This window comes from Epinephelus fuscoguttatus, linkage group LG15 (genome assembly GCF_011397635.1).
Source record: "Epinephelus fuscoguttatus linkage group LG15, E.fuscoguttatus.final_Chr_v1".
NCBI classification, from domain to species: Eukaryota; Metazoa; Chordata; class Actinopteri; order Perciformes; family Serranidae; genus Epinephelus; species Epinephelus fuscoguttatus.
In genome coordinates, this window is record NC_064766.1 from 21,953,815 (window position 1) to 21,980,191 (window position 26,377).

The 26,377-nt window shown below is 41.6% G+C and overlaps 1 protein-coding gene across 1 annotated transcript in view; it reads left to right on the forward strand.

Moving 5' to 3' along the window:
* LOC125902249 (sodium channel protein type 4 subunit alpha B-like) overlaps positions 1 to 26,377 on the forward strand; it is a 64,187-nt gene that overhangs the window by 15,484 nt on the left and 22,326 nt on the right. The window contains exons 8-17 of the mRNA XM_049598453.1: positions 4,021 to 4,162; positions 6,003 to 6,204; positions 6,292 to 6,473; positions 6,564 to 6,935; positions 7,048 to 7,177; positions 8,927 to 9,165; positions 11,541 to 11,714; positions 13,624 to 13,980; positions 23,181 to 23,591; positions 26,319 to 26,334. Of these exons, the coding sequence (XP_049454410.1) occupies positions 4,021 to 4,162; positions 6,003 to 6,204; positions 6,292 to 6,473; positions 6,564 to 6,935; positions 7,048 to 7,177; positions 8,927 to 9,165; positions 11,541 to 11,714; positions 13,624 to 13,980; positions 23,181 to 23,591; positions 26,319 to 26,334 (2,225 nt within the window). The remainder of the gene's footprint in view (positions 1 to 4,020; positions 4,163 to 6,002; positions 6,205 to 6,291; positions 6,474 to 6,563; positions 6,936 to 7,047; positions 7,178 to 8,926; positions 9,166 to 11,540; positions 11,715 to 13,623; positions 13,981 to 23,180; positions 23,592 to 26,318; positions 26,335 to 26,377) is intronic.

Sequence of the window (26,377 nt, forward strand, 5' to 3'; positions counted from 1 at the left end):
ACATTCATCTGCACACACTGCGATGACACACAGCTGGTTGAATATCAGCAAAGTTTCCCTTCTTCCCTTCACTGGTTCCTGTACAGCAGGGTCGGTCTTTATTCACTGTTATAATCATTAAAAAGCAAAAGCAGCATGTGTATACATTCAGTAGGCTATAGCTTCAGTAGCTAGCTAGCTAACCCTACACTTTTCAGGGTTTGATTTTGGTTTTGGAACAGGGAAGAAACGTATATCTTTTTCCAACCTCTCCAGGTAACGAGTATCATTAATACACGACGAGCTCCAGACATTACATTTAGCTTGATGCTATGTTATGATTGGCCAGTCTGTGTCCCAGGGCGGGACTTACCGAAGGGTCAATTATCCACAGAGGTCTCTTCCTCTCCATAACAAATGAACCACAGTTTGCCATGATGACACACACCATACCAGCTCTGCTGTTGCGGCTCTTAACAACACATCCACAAATCTGGAAACTAAAAAACTGCCTAAAACAAAGCTCTGAAATCTAATTAATACCTCTCACCCCTGAGTAATACACTGTAGGATGTCCAGCCTCTTCCTAATGAGTACAAAGTAATACGATACAGGATGTACACAGAAAAAGAAGAACACTGGCATGACTACATGTTGTGGTCTCCCCTGAGCAAACCGCCGTCAGTGCCTCATGCTGGCTGTGGATGTAATCTGCGAGGAGGCAGATCAGCTCCCACAGCGAGGGCATGTGTGTAGCAGCCCTCCTTAAGGAGCACTAACTCTGGATAAACCCATGCAAGAGCAGTCTCTGGGGCAGTTACTATAGAAACCTCAGGGGCATTAGCCTGATGAGCGCCTTGTTTTTACATCAGTATCTAATTACAAGAGAACTCTCACATTCATATAGTTATTCGAGTGACAGTAGTATGAGAAAGAAGATGAGCAACCACAGCATTAGATGTAGTAGTCTGTTTGTGTGCGTTGCGTGTAAGGCAGTCAAACTTAAGCAATGAACCTTCACTTAGTATTAAAAGTTCTTGACATTCAACAGCTGCTCAGACCAGTTTTTATTCAGAAAATTAAAGATTAACTGTAGTATTTCTTAACCTGGACCCAATTTCCTATGTTTTTATGTGTTGAGTGACAAATGGGAACAGCTGTTTTTGAAACTGGGTGGCCAGTGATTGTTGGACCCATCCACCACTCCTTCCGCCAACCCTACTCGGACTTCTGCAGCCTTAACTTTTGTTCTTGTCCCGCCACATTTCCCTCTGACGCTACCAGGCACTGTTAAACAATAACAGTGACCGGCTGCATATTATGCCGACATGAAAGGACGGCTATATTTGTCTGTGTCTGACGCCAGAAGTCACTGACTAAGCATTGGATTTCAACGACTTCAGAGTGAGACTGGGTTGCTTTGGCATGTATAGAGCTAGCATACTTTCACATCTAACTGGGTGAATTAAAAGATCATTTCTACTAGGGCTGTCAAGAAATTAAAAAAAATAATCTATTGAATTACATGCTCCGTGGTTAATTAATCTAAATTAATTGCAAACATCAATTTTTGCAGTATTTTTAAAAAAAATTCAATTCAAATTAATTTTGGCAGATGTGTCACAGCAAAGCTGCTGGATTTTGGACACCATCATCCCCTTGTCCTCTTCCACCAAAACTAGTCTACAGTCCATTGCAGTCCATTTTGCAAGGGAGTTAGTTAGTCAGTCTCAGTTTGAACGCCTGGTCGAGTGTGGCTTGACGAGGCTGCCAGCTAGTGCTAGCATCAGAGGCTGTGCTAGCTTGTACCTCCAGGTTCGCTGCTAAATATTTTGCATTGAGGTGATATTTCAGGCTTTAATTATTACAATGGTATGAAAATTCCTTACTGCAGAAACTGCAGAGAACAGTGCTCCTATCAACAGTTCCATCTGGGCGTTTTTTTTTAATGTAAATGTTCCATTCACAGGGCCAAGCAGCTGTTTTGTCAGCCTCCATCATGTGACAAAGCCACTGTGGCCTTCAATGACGCACCAGGTAAAAGGGCACAGCATAACGCGATTTATCAGTGTTAATTTTTTTAACACGTTATTTTTTGCTGTTACTAATTAATCAAAATTAACGCGTTATTTTGACAGCCCTAATTTCTACCAAGTCTGGTGGGTTTTGACGATAGCAATTTCTGGGCTGTTTTTGGTGCAACAAAATAATCTTACACTGAACAAGAAGGTCTATCTCTGTAGGGATCCTTTCCATAATGTTTTCTGACACTTTGAAACTTAGAATAACAATCTGAGTAAAAATAAGCACAAACAGTGGACGTAAATGGTGTGCAAATGGTGTGCAAATGCCCCTGAGTGGTTACATTGCAGCCTGTTTTCCTGCTACTGGCTGCAGTGCTCTCGCTCAGTATTGGACCAGTTTTAAAAACTGTTGTTCCCATTAGTCACTTAGACACAAAACATGGGAAAATAGGGTCCAGTTTAAAAAGACATACCAAAGTTATCCTATAAAGTGGACATGACATTTTGCACAAATGGTAGATTAGTGATTAGAATAGGATGTGCTGAACAAGAGCATGTCACTTGGTATTAACTTGAATATTTGAAGTATTTTGACTGCATTCTTTTCCCCACACTTTATTGGCCTTTTTAGTAGCTTTTATTTCAGATTTATCTATTTATTAATTGAATAATTTTACTGCACTGTGAACTTGTTTTAGACGTGAAACAGTATTTCGTATATGTTTCACAATAAAAATGCTTTGACATTTATTTTCACTTAGAAATATATATATTTTTTCCTTTTATTTCTTATAGAACGATTCATACTTTCCATGCAGCCATTGTTCTCCATTAATTAGATTATAGTATGGAAATTAATAGAGTTGTAGTTTTCGTTATCAATTAATCTGCAGATTATTTCCAGATTCATACAGTTTAAAACGTATCTATAACATAGAAAATGGCTACAGACTACCGACCAATTGTTGACCGACCATCAGTCCTTAACCTTAGGATTTCCAAATTTGCAGAGAAGAAAAGCAGCACAATGTTTTGCCTTTTTGCTCGAAAGGTAACTGAAATAATTCATCTGTTGTAAAAATAGTTTCTCATTAATATTTCTCAATTAATCTACTCATCATTTCAGCTACACATAAAACATTAGAGACTTAAACCTTGGTTAGATGAATCATCCAACAAAGTGAACATATCATTCATTCTTTTATGTTAAAGGCTGACAAAGTGTCCTTGAATACGTAATTTTTTTCTAATTATTATTCCTGTTTATCTGTACCATGTGTTACGCTTTGAAAAGTGGTCGACTGCGATAAAACAACAAGGTACAGTTGAAATATGTCAAACCAAAATTGAGTGAAAGAGGCGCACAGATTGGTGGCAGGTTGAGCAGTGCGGCAGAGGGAAGGAACAGCCTGACAGGAAGATGTCGCTGGCCTCACGCAGCCTCCTCTGTCCTCGCTGCTGGATATTAGTGAGCATTCCTGCTTAGCTGGCTGGTTGGTGACATCTACAGCTGTTGCCGCCCAGCTGTTTCCCAGCCATTACGAAATTATTCTGCACTCAGATTGACGTGGCAGTCCAGCTTGTTCTCAGCTGCCGGACTTAAATATTTGCTGTAATGTCACTATGCTGACAATGAAGATCAGAGATGGAGGGAGGCAGGGAGCTGGAAAAAATTTTTGAACTGCAATTTGATATCCATCTGGCTCAGCGTAATCCCTTTTGCTGCAGTGCATTTTAGTGCTCCTCATGCCTGGAACGAATTTCAAGTGCCCTGTTGAGTTGAAATAATGGTGTTGATAGCAGTGTATGTACTTACTGACTCATCCGCTTCTCTCCCCTGTGGAGTCAAAGGCCACGAGGCTACATGTAGATACTGGAGATGTTTTTAGCTCTGGTAAAGCAGGCCGCACGCTATCTGCCCCATGCTGCCATTGATTTAAATGTGCAAGCCTTTCTGTTATTATCAGTGTTGTCCCATAATCGTCTGTTTTCATCCTTTCGACTGTTTGTTTTACAGGAAGTGTCCAGATGGATTTGACTGCCTAAAAGTAGGGAGGAATCCAAACTATGGCTACACCAGTTTTGATACCTTCGGCTGGGCTTTTCTGGCCCTCTTCAGACTCATGACACAAGACTACTGGGAGAAACTGTTTCACCAGGTGCAGATTTTTTTTTAAATCTCATTTTTAATTTCCCAATATTCTGTGATGATATGCTGTGATTTTGAAATTTCTATAGATCCACAAATACAGTTATACTCAATCAAATGTCAAATGATAATATTTAAAGGAACTCTCTTTTTTGTTTACAATCTGTTTTCTTAGACTGGCCACAGTTTCTGTTGGTTATGGTCAGTTTTTGGGCAGGAAGACATTACTAGTAACGTTATTACTGTACGTACTAGTAACGTGTTAATTTATGTAATAATGTTACTCATCCTGTTAGGGGTCACAGGGGGGCTGGAGCCTATCCCAGCTGACACTGGGCGAGAGGCGGGGTGCACCCTGGACAGGTTGTCAGACTTTCACAGAGCTGACACATAAGTCCCGTTTCCACCAAACAGTATGGTACCTTTGGAATCAAACATAACCCCTCAAACATGGTACCTAGACCCTAGTGTTTCCACTGCAAACCGTACCCTTACGTCACTCACTGCTCCGTCCAGCACTTGCTGTACTTCCTCCTTTATCAGTCTGCACCTCGTTTATCGTCCCCAGAACAAGGTTGCACAGAACAAAATAAAACAGGCTGCAGTGAGAGTCTCTTTCCATGGGATATTTAAAAATAGCGGGTTTGTGCATTTAGTCTTTCTGAAGTAAGCTCAGAGGTTTAGTGTGGCCGTAGCCCACAGGAACTACGCTCAGTGATGCTGTTTTTTCTCTGAGGGAGGATTATAATAAATGCAGTTCACATAATGCGGTCAAGATTAACATATATTTTTCAACGTTTGAATATCCACTCATTACTAAAAGTGTATGTCATCCAAGAGAGACAATAAAACTAAAGTGATGGTCAAAGTTGTCACAGTGAAATTTAAGGTGTGTTGATGGATTCAAGTTGTCACCTCATGCACTGAGTAACATTACTAGTTAACGTTCCACCTTAAAAGTCACCAGCAGTCGGCCCAGGGAATGGAGTTAGTTTTTTCTCAGACTCCAGCTGCTGCAAGAGCCAGCAAAGCATCCTTTCATTTTGTAGTTACAGTTTATTATATGTAAAACTCTCCACAGTATGAACAGTGGTTACATGAGCCGTCCACTACTGGCCAATCAACAGACTGCAGTATTCACAGCTCCATCTTTTGTACCAGATCTGGGTGCTCTGTACCCCAACAGAGGGGGTAACAAAAATGGGGACGGTACGAAACGGTTCCATCGGTACCATCCACAACTTTTTACAGTGGAAACGGGGAAAAAAGCGTATCTAACTGAACTGCTCGATGGTGACAGGGCTTTAGAGACAGAACAATTCATGCTCATATTCACACCTACGGCCAATTTAGAGTCACCAATTAACCTGACCCTGCCTCTCAGCCAGTGTCAGCTGAGATACACTCCAGCCCTCAAGTGGTTACGGAAAATGAATGAATGCATGTCTTTGGACTGCGGGAGGAAGCCATAGTAACCCACACTGACGCAGACAGAACATGCAAACTTGACACAGAAGGCTCTCCCAGTCTGGGGTTCAAATCCCCCATCACTGGGTTTGAACCAGGAACCCTCTTGCTGTTGGTGCTGACCACTAAAAACCACTAAAAAACAATCTGAATACAGACAGGAAGGTTTTTGTTGCCACTCAAAAAATATTTCCAATGTTTTTAAATACACAATGTCTGGAAATTTTAAGGTGTTGGACACTATAAACAATTGATGAGTGTCCTATTTAGCTGTGTAATGAGAACATTTGAGTCAAATGTTGTCCATAAGCGTACATTATGCCAATCTACAAAAACACGACTCTTAAACATGTGAATGACTGATTTCATATCTGCTCCCTCAGACGCTGCGCTCAGCAGGGAAGACCTACATGGTTTTCTTTGTGCTGGTAATCTTCTTGGGCTCCTTTTACCTGGTCAACCTCATCCTGGCTGTGGTGGCCATGGCCTACGAGGAGCAGAATCAGGCGACCATCGCTGAGGCCTGGCAGAAGGAGAGGGAGTTTCAGCTGGCTATGGAGCACCTTCGCAGAGAGCAAAGAGTGGGTGCAATGTAGATTTTTATATTTTCAATTGAAGTCAAGCAAAAAATGATCTCCTGTAACACCTTTTCTTTCTGTGTGAAGTTGGCAGTAAAAAGACAACAAGCACAGGATACAGACTCAGTGTTGTCCCCGGAGTTGTCTCCATTCTGTCTGAAGACAGGCAGCATACGTCGAAGCAGCAGCAGAAGGAGAAGATCGCACAGGACGTTGTCGGAGGAAACAGCAGAGGAAGCTGCTGAAGAGAAGTTTGACCCACTGGATGAACCAATGGTACATCACCCAACAATCACACTGTCCGCCCAGTCGTTGATGTTCTCATGAAAAGCCACAGGAGCTAATGTGTCCTCTGTGTCTTTGTAGCCTCCTCTGTCTCCCCTCCCAGTCCACCCTCTGCTGGCCACGCTCTCCTCTCACCCCCTGAGCACCAGGAGAGGAAGCCAGGTCAGCATCTTCAGCGCTTTCCGGGCGCGGAACAACTCAGAGGCTGAGTTTGGGGACGACGAGTTCAGCTTTCATGGGGACGCCATCAGGAGTCGCACCAGTTCCACAGCGACGCCCTGGAAGAGGAGGACAGGCAGCGTGCGGAGCCACTGCTCCCAGATTTTCACCCCCAGCCTCAACGTCAATGGCAGACTTAACATCTCCCTGGACCACAATGGAGTCACCACTCTGGGCCTGCACACTCCCACCTCCATGCCTGCCTACAGCATGGAGAGGATCAGGGAAGACGCTGTGAGTGATGGGTGTGATCAAAGAATCCTTTAACAGTGAAGAAGGTCTTAATTCGTTGCTAAAAGGGGAGCAAAATCATGTATTTCTTTTTGGGTGTATCTTTGTGTACCAGAAGCCCACCGCTGAAGAGGAGACAGCACCCAGACATCTCCTCCAGCCTTCCCCGACGGTGACTGATCCTCCTCCAGTGCAAAGGAAAAGAGGGCTGAGCTCTGTCAGCTTCCTCAGCGATGCCATGGGTGGTGAGTCCTTTTAGATATTAAAGAAATAGTTTGATTTTTTGGAAAATACATTTATTTGCTTTTTTGCTGAGAGTTAGATGAGAAGGTTCAGTGTTACATTTTGGCAGCTATTTTTGATGTAGTGTTAGTTTTTAGACAACATGCTAGTCATTGTAGTCATTCTTATGCCTCGTAGTTTGAGCCTGAGAAGTCATAATATTTGAGTCTAAATATTTTCTCCTTGTAAACTAATTAGTGCTAACAGGTGACATTGCTCTGGTGTGAGAAACATCCTGGCGCAGACTATTCACTGGCCTTTACCAGCCACTTGGAGCACTGATCTCATACCACTCATACGGCATTAGAAAATAATCGCAAGCACTGCCGTTCTCAGCTTCCTAGTTTAAAACATTTTCTAATGTTTCATGAAATAATTTTTCACTCAGTTTTCTTGTCTCATTGTGAATGTCTGATAGTCCACCACTAACATTTTTGTTAACAAAAGTCACACTGAGGAGGTCAATACTGTTCTTTGTCTGTATGATTTATATGAAGCTCTTACCAGACAACAAAACTGGGAACGGCTAGCCTGGCTCTGTCTAAAGGCATTAAATCAACCTCTTAAGTTAAATAAATCCTTTAAATTCTGTTTAATTGTTTGGAGTCTAAAATCAACACATTATGGTTTTTACAAGGGGTTGTGTGCTAGACTATTTCTTGGTTGGCTTAATTTACTTCCTGGAGTCTTGCCGTCACCATAAACCGTTGTAAGTACAAGGTACAGTAAGGTACAAGTACAACTTGTCATTTTTTACACTGCTGTTTTTGTACTGTTTTTTTTAAGCAAAATGATTTAATGTGTTAATTGGTGAACTTTAGGCGGTAGGTGGATTTTGTTACCTTTGGACGGGGTCACGCCAGCTGTTTGCCTCTGTTTCTAGTCTAATGCTAAGCTAAGCTAACTTTTTTTTTTAACTGTAAATTGTATTTATTTATTTATTATTTATTAATTAATATTTAATTAGAATTTTGTATTATTATTATTATTATTATTATTTATATTTATTCATATTAAATATTTCTATATTAATTTTATTTTTTTATTTTTTTATTTTATTAAATCTTTTTTACTCAATTTTAGGGTTATTACCAAGGCTGTATTTATTTTATTTTTATCTATTATTTTGTCTATTATTTCTATATCTATTTATTATCATTATAATAATTGTTATTATTGTTGTTATTATTATTATTATCTTCATTTATTAATTAAATAATGTATATAATTCATTTATTTAAGTATTTTTTTTACTTAATTTCTATCATCCCTATTACTATCTTTCCAACTCTCCAGGTATAGAGGTATTTACCTATGTATATTTTCTTGTCCAGAAATGAGCATTGAAACTTAAGCACTGAACTACTGATTCATGTATGCCCTGAAAATTTATATAAACAAAACTTAAAAAACAAAACAAAACAAAAAAAACGGGAAAAAAACCTTACAGACACAGGAGTGGTATCGATCTTCTCAACCAACTCTCAGCCAGAAAGCAAATGAGTGAATTTTCCAAAATGACCAATTATTTCTTTAAAGATATTGCCCTTATCTTTAGAGACCTATGACAGATTGAAGCATCACACTCTGAGCTGTACATGCTGGCTCTTTCAGGTTGTATCCTCAAGTGTTAGAAAAAGGAAAAGCAAGCACAGGTTTGATTTTAAGAAGAGGCCTGCACATAAATAGTTCACCTCGATGTCTCTTTGCAGAGCTGGAGGTGTCGAGGCAGAAGTGTCATCCATGCTGGTACACATTCGCCAAGAAGTACCTGATATGGGACTGCTGCCCCTGGTGGCTGAAGATGAAGGAGTGGGTGAAGTTAATGGTGATGGATCCTTTCCTGGATCTGGGTATCACCATATGCATTGTGCTGAACACCCTCTTCATGGCCCTGGAGCACTACCCCATGACTGACGAGTTCAACACCATGCTTTCAGTGGGCAATCTGGTAAGGGGCTTTCAATGATTCGGGTGGGCAGGTTTCCAACATTTAAGACACTTTAACCTGAGTGCTGTTGGGTCAGCAGTGGAGAGGACTGAAAGCTTCTCTAAGAAGACAGTAAAGAGGAAAGCATTCATTCAGATAATGTATTTCTATATCAGACAGCTGAGTTTTTTATAGCCGCTGCTGTGCTGGGCTTAAGGTCAAACAGGGCCCTGTTGATCCTTTGTCAAAGGTTTTGCTTTAGACTATTTGCGATTATCCTTGGTAAGAGGGAGTATTTTTAGCAGGAGGGGGGACTGATTCCCTCATTTGTATTTTGCCATCTCCCTCTACTGGTAAATTCTAGACTCTGCTGGTGTCTTCAGGTTTAAAAACCTACTTTAACAAAGAAAAATGGAAGTAATACTTGATATTTTCTCTTGAACTACATGGACATTTGGGTCCTAAAACAGTCACAGTGCAGAAGTAGCCACTCTAGTGTTTTCTAGTTTTTCATTTTGACCTTTACCTTAACTTTTTTGTTACGGTTTTCTGTCTCATATATGATGCTACAATATCAGATGTTCATGTTAAATGTGGCCTCAGGCTTTAGACCATTCTGAATACTCTGCTTCCAACAAACTGACGTCAGCTTGTGAAGGAATTCTTTATATGGTTACCGGCTCTGGGCACAGTACTGCAAGTGATTACATTACATACACTGCTACAAGTAGCCACATGTTAATGTCAGGGAATAATCTTGGTTGAGGATGTTGATCATTTCTTCTTTCTTTTTTGTTTAGAAGATTTTATGCGTGATTTTTAAAGGGAGAAAGTGCTCCTCCAGTCAGTCATTCCCCAGCTGCAAGGACACTGCTACATGTAGCTACATGTTAATGTCAGGGAAACTTGTAATCTTGGTGGCCGTTGTTAATGATTTCTCCCTGACTTTGGATCATATTCCTACTAGAACATATCTTGTGTTCAGGATATTTTATTGGGGATTTTTAACATGAGAACGTGCTGCTACAAGCAGTTATTCCCCAGCTGCAAATACACTGTTACATGTAGCTACATGCTAACATCAGGGAAACATGTAATCTTGGCTGCCAATGTTGATAATTTCTCCCTGATTTTGTATCATATTCCTACTGGAACATGTCTTGTGGTATTTAGAATACTATATTGGTGATTTTTGACAGGAGAAAGTGCTGATATAGGCGGTCATTCACTCAAGGTCAGTCAAGGACACTGCTACATACATGCTTATGTCAAGAAAACAATCTTCTTTGCTGAATTTGTTTATTTCTCCCTGATTTTGGATCATAATTCTACTGGAACATGTCCAGTTGTTTTTTTTTTTGTTTTGTTTTGGTTTTTTTTTAAAGATTATTTTTTGGGCTTTTGCCTTTAATGTACAGGACAGAGTGAAATGGGGTGAGAGACAGAGCAGGGGGTGACATGCAGCAAATGGTTGCAAGCCGGAGTCGAACCTGCGACAGCTGCAGCGAGGCGTTGTCTCTGTACGTGGGGCGCCGGCACTATCCACTACGCTACCGATGCCCCAAATTGTTTAGAAGCTTTTATGTGCAATTTCTTTATTGGAGAAAATGCCATTATACTCAGTCATTTCCCAGCTGCAACTTAACAGCTACATGTAGCTACATGCTTACATCAGGGATACATGGAATCTTGGTTGCCAATGTTGTAAATTTCTCCCTGATTTCAGATCAGATTCCTGATGGAACATGTATTCTGGTGTTTAGAATAGTATCTCGGTGATTTTTTAACAGGATAAAGTGCCCCTATGATGATTTGTCTAGTTTGTTGTCAAGATGTTAAAGCCACTCTGTGGGTGTGCTCTGCAATAGAAAAGTGTTTGTGTTCAAGCACAATGTTGCACGCAATGGGAAACAGCATACCCCTACTTTCATGTAGAATTTGAGAGAATCATCTTGCATGGTCTTTAGAAGTAACTTATGTTGGTAAACATGAGACATTCATGTCACAGGTCTGCATCTTCACAACCAGAAACAAGGAAGGGAGTTTGATGATGTTGATCGGTGAAACTCAAGGGAAACTACAATGTTTTGTGGTGCAGAGAAAATTGCAAGGTCCTGCTGCTGAAAACAAGGTTGATAAGAGCGGTGAGACTGAACCAAACAGTACTGTATATTTCTGGGCCATAAAATCAAAACAATGAGCTAAAAGACACTAAATGCACATGGAGGGGAACTGCAGAGTTGGGTGTAGATAATTCTGTGGGTCACTACAAGCAACATATTCCACATTCCCCATAGTCCTTATCCATTGTTACAAATATGAGTAAGTGCAACAAGAAAAGCTTTTGTTACTTTTCCACCTGTTACTCTTTTTATGTTCCTTTGTGTCCGCTATAGGTTTTCACAGGGATCTTTACAGCTGAGATGGTGCTGAAGCTGATTGCCATGGACCCCTACTACTACTTCCAACAGGGCTGGAATATCTTTGATGGCGTCATTGTTTGCCTCAGTCTGATGGAGTTGGGTCTGTCCAATGTGGAGGGGCTGTCTGTCCTGCGATCTTTCAGACTGGTAAAACTCTCACTCATGTACATTTTTTTTAAAAAAAATGTGCCTTTTCATTATAACATTTTGGCATTGTTTGCCTTTTTATTCTACCCTAGAAATCCAGAGTTCTCGCGAGAGCACAATTTGAATTTGCTCAGCGAGTCACTCTGGCAATCAGTAATGATGCTCATTACTAGGGATGAACCGAAATGAAAATTTGTGGCCGAAGCCGAATAAAATTAAATACCGAATAGCCGAATAGCCGAATACCGAATACCGTTGTTTAGTTTTTCATTAGTTTTTGCAGATGAACCCCCTCCAGATTAGTGTTGTCACGGTACCAAAATTGGATCCCACTGTACGATACCAGTGAAAATATCATGGTTCTGAGTAGTATCACGATACCACAGCGAAAATGAGGCAGATGTGCCTTTTGTCATTTATAAAAAGATAAATCACTTTTCTATAATACATCAATGATATTTCAATAGAATAAATTACTTATTGACTTATTCAAACTTCAAAAACAGCATCAATGAGTGATTAACATAGGGGGGATCAAAATAAAATAAATAAATAAAATAAAAATCAACCAGCCACCCTCCTCCCCTGACAAGTAAAGAACAGTCCCTTCATAAGTAATGAACAGTCCCTAAAGTGCGGTGAGGTTTGTGGACCGTTACCTGCCACAAAAAGAGAAATGTGAACAGCTCGTTTCTCCTCTGACACATCACATACCTGTGTGCTGCCACGGCTCGGCTGTCCAGGTACTTTTGGGCAGTCATGACGCCAAGAAGAGGACATTATTGGAGCCGGACTTCTCCGTCGTCGGTAAGCCTATGGCCGCTGTATTTGACAGGAATACATTCCTGTCTGTGTCTGTGACCCCTGTTCAACCCACAACCAGCGGGATTCGCCTTTTGTTTCTGCTGCTGGTTGAAATCTGTAGGCTGCTCGCACAGCGTGCTGAATGATTTATTTTGCTTGAACAAAACTATTTTTAGTCACAAATGCGAGTGCAGTGACAGACGGAGTAAAATATCGCCACGCTGCCGACATTTTGCTTCGTCCATCACCACATGCTGTGTGATTGTGTTAACACACACCGCTATTATTCGGCCTTGCTTTTCACTTATTCCACCGAATGCCAAATGTGTGTTTTTTTGCAATATTCGGCCGAATATATTCAGTTACCGAATATTCGGTGCATCCCTACTCATTACCTATGCCCATGAAACCGAGCTGTACCAATCACATCGGTGTATCTGATATAGGCGGGCCAGAGGCGAGCTAAACAAATGACAACAGCGCTGCAACGATGAAGTCCGGAATCAGTCAGTAAACATTGCAAGATGGCTACGGATGAACACTAGTTGTCTGAAACAGCTTTGGCCGCTACAATGAACGAGTTAGACTTGGCTTTTTTTTAAAAAGAGGAACAGAAGACGGCGCTCGAATCTTTCCTTTGCAAGAAGGACGTTTTTGCTGTTTTGCCGACCGGATACAGCAAGAGTCTAATCTACCAGTTAGCTCCACTGGTAGCTAAGCGTATACGTCACCCCGTATATTGTTCTGATTGGTCGTAGTGTTATCCAATTGCGTGCAGTGATATTTTCAAATGCATGCTTGGTGCCGCCCCTCGAGTTGGGCCATTTTCATTACTCATGGAATAAAAATAGCTATTTTTATTCCTTCTAAACATCTTATAATCCATCATCAAATTTAAAGTAACAGACTCCAAAACAAACAGACCAGGTGATTAAAACAGGTAAAAACACTGAATGAAGCAGTTTCACATTACAAATCAGTGTTTTTCCGATGCTGTTAAGCACATCAGTGATGGGCAGCTTTCTCACCGCACGCACAATCCTTTTATAAATTCCCCCAACAGTTTTTTTGGTAAAGATTCAGGATCATTTGTTCTCTTTCTCAGTTACGAGTCTTCAAGCTGGCAAAGTCCTGGCCCACCCTCAACACTCTCATCAAGATCATCGGCAACTCCGTGGGCGCCCTGGGAAACCTGACGCTGGTGTTGGCCATCATCGTCTTCATCTTCGCTGTGGTGGGCATGCAGCTGTTTGGCAAAAACTACCAGGACTGTGTGTGTAAGATCTCCATCGACTGTCAGCTGCCTCGTTGGCACATGAAGGACTTCTTCCACTCCTTCCTTATTGTGTTCCGCGTGCTGTGCGGCGAGTGGATCGAGACCATGTGGGATTGTATGGAAGTGGCCGGGCAGCCACTCTGCATCCTGGTGTTCATGTTGGTCATGGTCATAGGAAACCTGGTGGTGAGTATTATATTGGATTAAATTAGTATTAAACAGTTGCCAGTGGTGTGTGTGTTCATGCGTGTACACCTGATAACTAGTAACCAGCGTGCGTTAGGGCCTGTCACAAGAATGTGCCCTGGGGCTCATCGTAACTACCTTACACCACTGCTCTGTGCACATCCCATAACTAAAATCTACAAGGAACTGTGAAGATTTATCATTATTATGTAAAATATCTCAATAATCCCAGGAAGGTAATCTACAAAATCTATATTCACAAAAATAAATCTTACTTTACATTAACAGGTACTGACTCTGAAGCCAATCCTCTGTGTCAGAGACATCCATTATTGTAAAAAAACATCAGGGAGCTACACCGTTGCACTGAGTGATCCCAGTGATGGCAGTATCAGCAGCAGCCTCAATCGAACCAATTTATTTTGCCTGATTCTGTGGTGTGAGTCTCAGCCGATTCAGGCAACCAGATGTGGTCTGACTTATTTCTTCCAGCATGCCAATGCTGGGCCAGGTCATTTCGGCTACATCTGATGTGTTCCTTCATTAGGCCCTGATCACACAGAAACATGCGCTGCACTGCCACTAGTGGGGGGAAAAAAACGCTTGCTGCACCTTTTCATTGTCGCCAGGCAACCACAGACTCAACTCCTTAATCTAACCAACTAATGTAATCAAGCTACAGTTTATTTATTTTAGTTGTTTGACAGTAATCAGGATCTAGTTCCTAAAATGTTGAGGCAGAGGGAACTTGCTGTAGCTCTGGTTGAGGGTGAGATGCTGTCAGTAAATAGTTTGTTGGGCACAGGGAAACAGAGATCTGTGTGGGTACATGAGACCCTAAAAAAGAGGGTGGATCATGGGAGTTGGTCCAGGAGCTTTGCTTTCATGATGGCTGTTTCCAGGCATATTTTAGGATGACTTGGGGGCAGTTTGACAACCTGCTGTCTATTGTCGGGCCGTATATCTCTGGGTATCCAGCAACTGCTACCACTAGTTTCATGATCATGAAAAAGAGATGATGTGGGGCGCTTTTCTGCTTTGAGTTGAAGTTTTCTCAACTCGAGGAGTTCAGATCACTCCAGCAAAACACCAGGCACTTAGAGCGCAAAAACGCGAGCAAAAAGCTTCATTCTCATTAAAAACAACTTCAAAAAGTTGCTTCCAGCTGCTAAAACACGTTCTGTGTGATCAGGGCATTAGGATCAACATTAGCACTGTTGCTTATCTTGAGTCAGTACTAAGAAAAATACTTCCAAGCACTCAGAATCTGCAGCTGAAAATGTGCCATTAACTCCTGCTAGAGTAATGCTTGCAAAAAAAATACAGAGCCCTGCTGTTTAAGGGGATTATGTAGCCTTTTTTTTTTTTAAGTGAGTTTACATCTTTAAGAGGGACCAATGTCACTTTGGGTTGAGAGCCAAAGACAGACTGGAGATGTTGGAAAGTATTGAAAGACAAATACATTGTTGGGTTAGGTCTTTTAATTTATTGGATTTGACAATAACAAAAATACAGAATAAAACCAGCCTTAAAGGAATACTTCAACCAAACAATTACCATTTGTATATCAGTTACTCAGCATGTGTTCCGCTAAATTTGCGAAAACATTTTTTTCTCCGATGCCTTTACAGTGAACCGAGAATCCAAAAACTGAGTGAAGTCTTGATGAATTAAAGTCATAGGGGTCTGTGTTTAACAACAACAAAACTATATCAAAACATTCATATACAAACTCTCACACAAATCATGAAGTTTAATCCAAGTCTGATTTATCCAGTTGTGTGTCAGTACTTCCCAAACAGCCAGTCCTTTTTGATTAGGAACAAAACAGGAAGTAAAACTTATCTATGCTCACTTCAGTGCCAAACTCCATTGACAAAAACTGTCATTTTACCTCGTTGAACACAGGATCTGTTGGTCTACCACTGCCTCAATTGGTAGTTTGTTTGTGTTATTGTGTGTGACTTTGCTGTTATAAAGCGTTAGATCAAATTGACCAAAGTCAAACAATAAGACAAACTAACTAATCTAGGCAGGTGTAGACCAGCAGCTCCCATGTTCAGTGAGGTAAAATGTCTGTTTTTGTCAGTGGAGTCTGGCTTTAAAGAGAGCGTAGTAAAGTTCGACTTTTTCTTCAGTTTCCTAGCTGTCTGTTTAGAAAGTACTGAGCACACAACTGCATAAATGAGACTTGGATTAAACTGCACGACTTGTGCAAGAGTTTGTCATCGGATGTTTTGACATAGTTTAGCTGTTGTTAAACACGGACTCTTATGACTTCAACTCATCAAGACTCTTTTCCGTTTTTGGATTCTTTGTTCACCGTGGAGGCATGCATGAAAAACTTCTTCATGAATTCAGTGTAACACAGGGTGAGTAACTGATGTGCAAATGATCATTTTGCAGGTTGAAGTGTTCCTTTAAACAGTAAATGATAACAGGAAGTGCTTACAGAGAAATTCAATTGCACGCCACTGCAAACAACTGTAATCCAAATGATGATGTCATGAGTAATCAGGGATTACGTTGCACCAGTGAGGGTTGGTGATTTCCATATTATGAAGACGGGACATCCTCGTACAGTTGTTGGTGCCTTGTCCTGATATGTTTTGCAAACTCAGATATCTGTGTAGCCTCAACAGTTTGTGCATTTTTTTGTCAGCGCTCTTGAACGCACGCTGGTCACTGAGAATGCGGTTGTGTCACAGCATCATGCTAACTGTCTTGCAGATTAGCATTAGCAGACTTCAAAGCAGATCATGTCTGGACGACATAGTATAAACCATCTGTTCTCCCTCCTAAGCAAGATATGTATTATCTGCACATGCTGTCGTGCAAACTGTAGCCTCAACAGACACACTCTCCACTAGGAGCGGCTTTATCGCAGTCTCATGTCCAACAGGACTGAATGTTTTATCCACAGCTAATGAATTAAGCCTTATGGGTGAAATTGTGACCTAAGTACTGTACAAAGGATCAGCCAAGGCCACAGAGTGTTCTCTGTGTCGTTCCAGCCTTTGCAGCAGGTATTGAGTGTCACAAAGGATGAATCGCAGTGTGTACATTATCACATGCAGCTGTTTCTGTGAAAATAATAATCTGTACAACGGCTCTGTTTGTACACAACTGCTGTCGCTCTGTGCCACAGCAAGGATATGTACATTTGTTGGTCCATCCATATGGTGATGTGTTGTCCAGCTGTGTCCTGTAAGCTAACGTTAATGAGAATGGATAAAAAACAAAACCCAGAAGCACAGGCAGCAGTCGCAGCATTTATTTATGGTCAGATTTACTCTGAATGTGGTGTCATTGTAGTGCTGATTCTTGGAATATCTAAATCACACATTGCAGTGTTGTAGTCTGTTTCTGTGATTTTATATATGTATATATTGTACATGTATGTATTTTTAGTATTCAGTTGATTTGCTGTATTCAACCAGGAGTGTCCCATTGAGATTAAGAACCTCTTTTTTTTTTTATCACTTAGACAACTGATTGCTGAAGTCGTAGAAATCCTTCGCCTGGGCAGTGACTTGCAGTGTCAGAATCCAATGAAAAAAGGTGTCCTTTAACGTGAACATGACACATGGCTGGTTGCCGTTATAGTTTAACGGCACCTAGTGGCATCAGGGGGAAACGCGGCGGGACAAGGACGAAAGTTAAGGTGGCAAAAGTCCAACTGGGGCAGGTGGGAGGGGTGGTGGATGGGTCCAGCAAACACCGACCTTCACCTGAGAGAGTGGTGTTCACATCTCATAAGATGCCAAACCCTGTTCTTTTTTCCTAAACCCAACCATGTGTTGTTGTTGTTGAAGGGAAAAAAGTCAATTTGTGGTGTTGTACCAATGCAGTGAGTTTAATTTGAAAGAGACTGTATGTAAATGTTAAATTTCCTGTGAAAACAGAAGTGTATTTTGAAAGAAGACAATGCATGTAACAGGCTGAACGTGACATGGTGTCCCAGAACGTCAACAACCAACACACCCAGGGTACCTTGTACGTCGTATGTGGACGTGGAAAGTCCATGACCAAACGTCCAATATGTCGCAGGGTTGGAGTGAGAATGTGTTGGTTTAACTGAGCAGCAGCAAAAAAATTCCCCCCATGGGGTTCAGACCCTGGTGGTGGTGGCTGCTGACTCTGAGGCTCCTGACTGCTGAGGCATATGAGGCTGATGAATCAAATGGTTAGCACTGTCGTCTCACAGCAAGAGGGTTCCTGGTTCGAACCCAGAGTGGGGGAGCCCTTCTGTGCGGAGTTTGCGTGTTGTTCCCGTGTCAGCGTGGGTGTTCTCCGGGTACTCCAGCTTCCTCCCACAGTCCAAAGACATGCAGGTTAACTGGTGACTCTAAATTATAGTTTGATTGTGTTATTATTATCATGAAGTTTTGCCCTGATCCATTTTCAGCATTTGTTTCATCCTGAGTACATTAAGTCTCTCGGCCTGACCCTCACATAAATTAGCAGGAGATACAGTCTGTATTATGCAAGTTCAAACAAGAAAGAAATGTACTTCCAGCTTGTGGATTTTCCCTCTCATGCTAAGCACACGTTAGAAAAATATTATACAGAAATCAATTCAGTTGTCACATAACTGTTATAAAACCCTGTCATGCTTTTTAAAAAATGGAGCAAGGCTTTGAGTGTGGAGGCCTGCTGGATACGGTTCAAACACCTGTTCCCAGCATGCCCTCTGTTCCCTCTGCCATTAAACGCTAGTTTGTTCCTCACTTAATCCTACGCTCTGAAATGTATCTGTCTGTCGGAAGTGTTTTAAAACCTGTTTAGTTCACTCGAAAATATTTGTTACTCTTTGCCTGGGTGATGACCGACTCTGTTTTGCCTGCAGATCCATAGGTGATGCTTTTTAAACAGTTTCTGTAGATGCACAGTAGCACAGATATGCATTTCATGACACAGCGACCAAGTGTAGCCCCTTTTTTTAAAGGAGCTATATGTAAGAAATCTAAAGCAAATAGTTGTAAAATCATCCTAATATGTCACAGAGACTAAGGAATAATGTTCATATAACATACTGATCTCACCGACAACAACAGTACAGCCAGAATATTCGCATTTAAAAAGCATTTTTACAGTCCGCAAATCATGTTTATGTTTTGAATTTGTTTTGGCCTGTTGTGCCACCCACCGCCGTCTACCAGTCACACAGTCAGTAGAGTCTCAGCATCAGTTACAGTTACAACTGAGCTACAGCAGCACGGCAGCATTAGCAGCTGGCTCCTCCTCAGCTGTATCCCGGCAGCAGCGTTAGCAGTGTCCCGGTACATAGCATAAGCAGCCGGCTCCTCCTCAGCTGTATTCCGGCAGCAGTGTTAGCAGCAGAGAAGCCGGACTTGCTCGAACGGTCCGCTGGAAAACCGACGATCAAGGACGCGGCGACGCAGCCCTGCCACGGCAGCCGCCCACAGGCAGGCAAATCCATCTCCAGCGTGCAGCTGTCCAGCAACCTCGAATCTCTGTGTGTGTGTGTGTTTGGGGGGGGGGGGGTCACGACTTGTGGCAGTAATTTGAATTTGAGTGCAGTAACCGTTTTGGCCACATTCTTACATACAGCACCTTTAACTAAGTCATACTAATCAAGTCATTTTTTAATCACCTTTCCAAAACCAAAAACACAAGCAAAAGTGTAAGGAATGGATTTAACAGTGTGTTTATCTGCTCTTCAACTGCAAACATTAGTATGTTCATTGATCCAATTCTTAGAAATTATGCAATGCTATAATACTAGCTCAGAAAATTTTACCATCCACAACTCCTATCCTCCTCCTCCTCCTGCAACTCCACCTCCCTCCAAAGGCCTACTCCCCCTCCTCCATTACGCCCTCATTACGTCTATGATAGACGTAGGCGTTGGCAAGGTAATGTTAGATACATGGAAGAGGAGAGTGAGTGTAACGTTACAATCAAGACAGTCAAACGCAACCCTGGAGTTTTAAAACTCAACCGGAGTCAGTGATGAGTTTTAGAATAAGGTTACAGTGCTAACGTTAGGTAGTAGCGTTAACATTACTAGTGAGTGGAAACGCACAAGGAAGATAACGTTAATGTTTCAGAGGCTACGCTACAGTAGGCTAACGTTAGCCTATGCAACTGGATGCTGTGTTGTCATATATAATGTTATATTAGAAGCAAACTAAACATAACGTTACCTGTCCTGCACAGTCAAACACAACCCCGGAGTTTTGAAACTTATCCGGGGTCAGTGATGACTGATGAGTTTTATAATATAACGTAAACGCTAACGTTAGATAGTACTGGTGACTGGCAACAAACAAAGAGGCTCAGGCAACGTAAGGCTACAGTAGGCTAACTGTTAGCAACTGGATGCTGTGTTGTCATATATAACGTTGTAGCCTATATTACATAAGAGGTGATGTTACGCGAGCGGTTACGTCAGTCGGAGGCCTCCACATGGGGAAGACAAACAGGATGCTCGACCAATCATTGCATTCGGTCCGAATGCAATGATTGGTCAGAGTTTTCTTAGAACCATATGAGAATGGTATAATTATGAGTTTTTATTTCTGGTGGAATTCACTTATATTTCAGTGTGCCATCAGCTTATTAATAGCATTTTAACCTAAACAAAGAAAAGCGTAAAATTTCCAAGTGTCGCTTTAAATGTGCTTTCACACCTGTCCTGTTTGGTTTGGTTCAGTTAAACTCAAGCTTGTTTGCCCCTTAAGTGCTTTTTGTTTGGGCAGGTGTGAACACAGTGGTCTCACTCAGATGTGCACCAAAACAACCAGACTGAGACCTTCTTGAAGAGGTGGTCTCGGTCCGGTTACAAACAACTCTGGTGCAGTTCGTTTGTGGTGAGAACATGTTCTGACCTCTTCAATGGAAATTCTGACCAATCAAGAGCAGCTTTCTCACACAAGGCATTTTATCTGGTCTGCATGAAAATGCTGCTGTGAGAACACAAACCAACTCTAGGCAATTATGTAACTTTAACAAAATTAGTACCTGATCAGACCAAAGCAAGACAACTCTAGGTCTGAAAGCGCTCTAAATAACAAGCATGCTCACCTGGCTCATTCTAAATTACCTCAACTGTCTCTTACAAGACACGCATATTTAAAAAGAGACTTTCATCTGTTGAGCCTGGAGCACAGGGCAATCTCCTTTCACCTTAATCTTGGGAGCTATGGCAACCAAGCCATGTAGGCACCTTTATCTGGGCAGCTGTACTCCCTCCGCCAGAACTTGGAGACCAAAGATGGATTGCGTTCATAACAAAGGTTAAGTAGCCTGAGCTTAAGGCCTCTTTTAGGCCTTCTCCCATGTCCTTTACTGACTGAGGTTGAAGGCTGTAACACAATAAAATTCCTTCACAGTAACACTAAAGTTTTTAATTACAGTTGAGGAGATAACTGTGGAGAAAGTGAAACCTAGGATCAGTGTAATCAATAATGACTCTTATTCACCTTGGGCTCACTTCTTTAGTTATTAAATATTGAAAATAAACTATTCCCTATTTTTCTGTTGGCTCCCTGAAACTTTCTCACTGACCTCTGGGGGTCACCAGACCCTGGGTTGAGAACCACTGATCAAGCGACAGTTGTCTTTCAGCCTGTTTATTATTCACTTCTTTTTAAAATTTATAAAACATTAAGAATTTCAAGTGTTAGCTGCCATCATTCTATTTTTGTAAACTGCATTATGAGCCATGCCAGAATGCAAAGCTGTACAGGTGGCGAGGCTTAAAAAATGTGCAATCACAACATCAACCGTCTTCTCTCCCTCCAGCAGTAGTGGAAAGTAACTTAATACATTACTTGAATACTGTACTTGTACTACTTCTACTCTCTATTTTTAGGTACTTGTATTTTACTTGAGTATATTTTTTTTTTAAAGAGGAGCCTCTTGTTTGTAATTTCTGTACATTTATAGCAGTCTGCAATGCCAAGAAAGAGATAAAAACTCCCGTGGAGGTTAGGAGTGTGATTGACTACAAGACCCATAAGCCACTGGGCCAGTTGTTGGCTATTGTAGGCTGTGGAGAGGACATGAAAATTTTTAAATTTCTAAATACCCCGGTATACTGTAGATGTAATAATGTGTTTGGACTAAATATTTTACTGGATTTTGATCGTCTGGACATTTGGGAGTTTCTGAGGACTGTTTTTGTTGGTATGATATTGATCTGAAAATTACAGTAAGGCTCCATAGGTGAATTAAAACTGTTTATTTGTTTGATTTTTGTCCAACAAAATTTTTTATTGAACCTGCTGAAGGGGTTGTATCTTGAAATGGTCCACATCAATCAAACCGCAGGGAGTATAGCCTTCGAATGATAGGTTGCATAAGTAAATCACTAAGACACAGGAAATACAGGTGTTTACATATCGTAATCATCAAACAAAATCTTACAAAGCCCTGCGGACAGGCCATGGGACTGTTGCACTCTTTCTGCCCTTTCTGATAAAAGGTAAGAGGTTAAAGGGCTTGAGAGCATACGATGGATTGTCTTGTTTTACAGTAAGATACGGACACCTTCGGTGACCCTGTTGTCTCATTAGGGCAAAGCCCAGATCACAACAGTGCTTCTTATAGAGTTTAATGGACAGAAACCTCCCCTGCACATGAATCGTGGGAAAGCTGTTTATCCAAGGGATTATCCAGGATGCTTAGGGGCGAGAAGGTCGAAGGGCATTCATCACTAATCATCTGCTCATGCTCCCCATCTCTGACTGGCTCAGTGGCTAAAGATGATCCTTACCAACTGTGCACATCACATATGCACACAGGCAGTACACACGCCCATACACACCCACACCCACACGCACACACACACACACACACACACACACACACACACACACAAATGCTGCTGTGCAGAGATGTGCTTGATGCTGCTCTCTAAGCTAGTAGACAGATTACTTGGGAGTTGGATGCTTGGAAACTTGAGCTCAGTGAAGCTGAAAGCAGCTGAAGCCATATGTGCCATATCCTCCTGAGTTTACAATGCAGGATTTCCCAGTGTTGACAAAATATGAGAGAGGTCATGTCATCCACTAGGTGCTCTTATCCTTTAGCTTACAGACTAAACTGTGCTCTGTTGAATGTTGACATGAAGACAGCGTAAACAAATATCTGCCATATTCAGGCTATAAAATTATAACAACGTTCTGACATTTCTCCAAATCAAAAGTAACATGACATTTGTCTGTCTACAGGTGTTGAATCTTTTTCTGGCCCTGCTGCTCAGCTCCTTCAGCTCCGACAACCTCTCCGCTCCCGACGAAGACGGCGATTTGAACAACATCCAGATCGCCATTGCCCGCATCCACTCTGGTGGATCCTGGCTCATCACGAGCATTGTGGACCTCTTCAACCGCGGCATGAAGCGTCGGAAGGAGAAGGCCAAAGACGCCAGTCAGGCCATAAAGCTGGTCGGAAATCATGTGGAAAGCAATGGTGGGATTTTTGGACGTTATGGAGAGAAGTACATCATACCAGAGGGAGACAGCTATATGACGAACCCCAACTTGACTGTCATTGTTCCCATCGCGCCCGGAGAGTCAGACGTGGAGTTTCTCGAGGAGGAGGAGATTTCAGAGTCATCAGAGGATGAAGACAACAAACCGGTGAGTTTTTCAGCTCCAGATATGTGTGTTTTCATTGGACCTGTACCCTCATGGTTTACTGTGGCAGTGGTCTTTGGATGGTATCGTCTACCAGAATACTTTTTGTGATAAAATGATCGGCTAGTGGGAAAAGACTGCTACTGCTGTTTAGGGCTGGGTATTGTGGAAAAGTTAACATACCAGTTTCATTAGGCCCCGAACACATAGAAAGCGTTATGCAGGTTGCAAAACACAAGGTGCACCGCACTGCTTTTTGACGGGGATCTTGGGGAGTACCACCTGTTGGTCCAGGAGCTTCGCCTCCATGATGGATGTTTCCAAGCATATTTTAGGATGACTCGGGGGCAGTTTTACAACCTGCTATCTATCATCGGTCCCTATAGCTCTGGGTATCCAGCAACTGCTACTTTCTACTCCATTGTTTACCAACTGTAAACTTGTTGTCGTGACCACCACAGAAGGCCCGTCTCTCAAATCATCCAATTGGACAATGGAAAAAAATATGATGAAAAAAGAGATGATATGGGGCAGCTCAAGGAGTTTGGAGCGCTCCGCCAAAAACACCAGACACCTAGAGCGCAGAAACGCGAGGTGTCTAGCATCGCAAAAACCCCAAGAAAAAAGGCTCATTCTCATTAAGAACAATTACAAAAAGTTGCCTCCAGCTGCTGAAATGCTTTCTGTTTGATCAGGGGCTTAAAGTGATACGGATATCAATAGCTTGTTTGCAATCACATGACTACTATGGTGGGCAAAATTCAGATGGAGGGCAGCAAATGGACTCAGAAATCGAGGAAAGTGACTGCAGGAAAGGGTTGGATATTATGTAACTTGTTTGAGTGGCTAATGTGTGGGCTGTGAGTTCCAACAACCACACCGTGTGTCTTTAAAGCTTTACTTTGGAACAAATACAGTGCGTTTTCGTTCTTGTTTTTTTAACTTCATTAACATTGTTGTCATACTTCTTTTACAGTGTTAAGACTCTTACAGACATTTGATGTATGCAGACTGTAGGATGACAGCATCTACTGAATCGTAGGGCCACGACTTATGATGCAATAAGAACCGCTGTGTTCGCTGCTTAATGTTTTGCGTTGAGGTGATATTTCAGGCTCTAAGTACTCTACTTTAAGAGAAAGTTTTTTTAAACTGGTTGAACCTGTTGTCCCTGTTTGTGGACACTTTTTTGTGCCATCTAGTGGTAGTAAGACCACAATACATTAATCCATGTAAAAACAAGATGGCAGCCATCTCTGCCAAGTCAGTCTGCAGCTGAACCTGGCACGAAAGTGAACAAGGTCCAAAACCTGATCACATTTTATGGTTCAGACTTGTTTAGTTATGATTAATAGTGTTTGTAGTTTGATGTAGCAACAAATTGGACCAATTTTAGCAACAGGAACAAGATAAAATGCCGTTAATTAGAAAGTACTTGGTTGAAGACGCTGGGACTTTATTATCATCTCGTTTGAGGACATTGCGACTTTATTGTCGTTTTGTTTGAGGACATTGGGACTAAATTGTCATCTTGTATGAGGCCATTTGGACTTTATTGTTGTCTCTTTTGAGGACATCAGGACTTTATTATTGTCTCGTTTGAGAACATTGGGGCTTTATTATCGTCTCGTTTGAGGACATTGGGACTTTATTATCGTCTTGTTTGAGAACGCTGGGACTTAATTGTTGTCTTGTTTGAGGACATTGGGACTTCGTTGTCGTTTTGTTTGAGGACATTGAGACTTTGTTGTTGTTTTGTTTGAGGACATTGGGACTAAATTGTCGTCTCTTTTGAGGACATTGTGACTTAATTGTCATCTTGTATGAGGACATTTGGACTTTATTGTTGTCTCTTTTGAGGACATCAGGACTTTATTATTGTCTCGTTTGACAACATTGGGACTCAATTGTTGTCTTGTTTGAGGACATTGGGACTTAATTGTCGTTTTGTTTGAGGACATTGGGACTTTATTGTCGTCTCGTTTGAAGACATTGGGACTTTATTATGGTCTCATTTGAAGATGTTTGGACTTTATTATCATCTTGTTTGAGGACATAAGGACTTTATTACCATCTCATTTGAGGACAATGGGACGTAGTCTCATTTAAGGACATTGGGACTTCACAATCATATCGTTTGATGACTTGGGATGTTATTATCATCTCGTTTGAGGACAATGGGACGTAGTCTCATTTGAGGACATTGGGGCTTCATGTCGTCTCATTTAAGGACATTGGGACTTCACAATCATATCGTTTGATGACTTTGGGACATTATTATCGTCTTGTTTGAGGACAATGGGACGTAGTCTCTTTTGAGGACACTGGGACTTACTTATTGTTTACAGTGTTTAATTTTTTATGCCTATCAGGTCCTACTGATCCCAAATAGCTAGGAGAAATTGAAAATGCACACCAAACAAAAGTTCAGGTCTCAGGAGGTTATAGATAATTGTGTTGCTTAAACAGATACAGATTATCATGTACTGGCTCATCCCTCGTGAGTTGTAGACTGACTAAATCTCCATCAGATAACAAGCATGTGTGTCAGAGCTATTCAGTTTACCCATGACCATAAAAAAACTAATAAACTAATAAAATCTCTTAGGTACAGCAGCAAGGGCCGCATTGTAAATGGGGGATAAGTGGTGTTACAATGCGGCCCTTGCTGCTGTACCTAAGAGACTGAACAACAAAGACTGCCCGAAACTAACCTCAAGTGGCTCAAAGAAACACAACGACAGTGGTTCACTGGTAACCAGTCAGACCGATGCGTTGAGAACTGATGA